The sequence below is a fragment of the Tupaia chinensis genome, unplaced genomic scaffold, assembly GCF_000334495.1.
Source record: "Tupaia chinensis unplaced genomic scaffold, TupChi_1.0 Scaffold000661_1, whole genome shotgun sequence".
Lineage (NCBI taxonomy): Eukaryota > Metazoa > Chordata > Mammalia > Scandentia > Tupaiidae > Tupaia > Tupaia belangeri.
In genome coordinates this window covers 136,797-137,316 of record NW_006160183.1, presented here as the reverse complement: position 1 = coordinate 137,316, position 520 = coordinate 136,797, and the positions used below count along the sequence as shown (strand labels likewise).

At 60.8% G+C, this 520-nt stretch overlaps 1 protein-coding gene across 2 annotated transcripts in view; it reads right to left on the bottom strand.

Annotated features, from left to right (window-relative positions):
- Positions 1 to 520, bottom strand: part of CALM2 (calmodulin 2) — a 25,102-nt gene that overhangs the window by 22,475 nt on the left and 2,107 nt on the right. Inside the window, exon 1 of one of the 2 annotated variants that reach the window (XM_006159876.3) lies at positions 415 to 520. The exons of the other annotated variant lie outside the window; for it this stretch is intronic. Within the exon in view, the coding sequence (XP_006159938.1) occupies positions 415 to 417 (3 nt within the window). The 5' untranslated portion in view covers positions 418 to 520. The remainder of the gene's footprint in view (positions 1 to 414) is intronic. 2 annotated transcript variants of the gene reach the window in all.

Here is a 520-nt window from a genome sequence, read left to right as displayed (position 1 = left end):
CACTAACCGAGGGCTGGGTGTCTGAATCCAGCCTCCGGGATGACCTTTCGAAAGGCCCGACAGAAGGCTCTGTGCGACACCCCCCCACACACACCTTCTTTCTTCTGTGTTGGGCTATTCCTCGCCCGGATCCATCCTCCCTCAGCCAAGCCCCCAGGAGCCACAGTCTCAAGAGGCTGCGCGCCCGGCCCCCAACTCACTAGAGAGAGCTTCCCCCACCCCGAATGGGGGTGGGGGAGCACCTGCGACAAAACAGTCTGTGGGGGGGAGACCAAGCCTCTTTCGTGCCACCCCTCTGGCGAAGATCACTCCTTAAAGGTGTAAAGTAGGCGAGTTCCCCTTTTTAAATTCGCTTCAGGCTCTTCCCCCCCACCCCCCACGGGCCAAGCGCCGGCAGCTCAGCGACGCACTCACCATGCTGCAAGCGCTACCAGTTTCCGACAAGGTACCACACAACCACTCGGCTCGCTCGCTCCACTCGGACTAATTCTCCTCCTCCGCCCCCCGAGCTTCATAAACA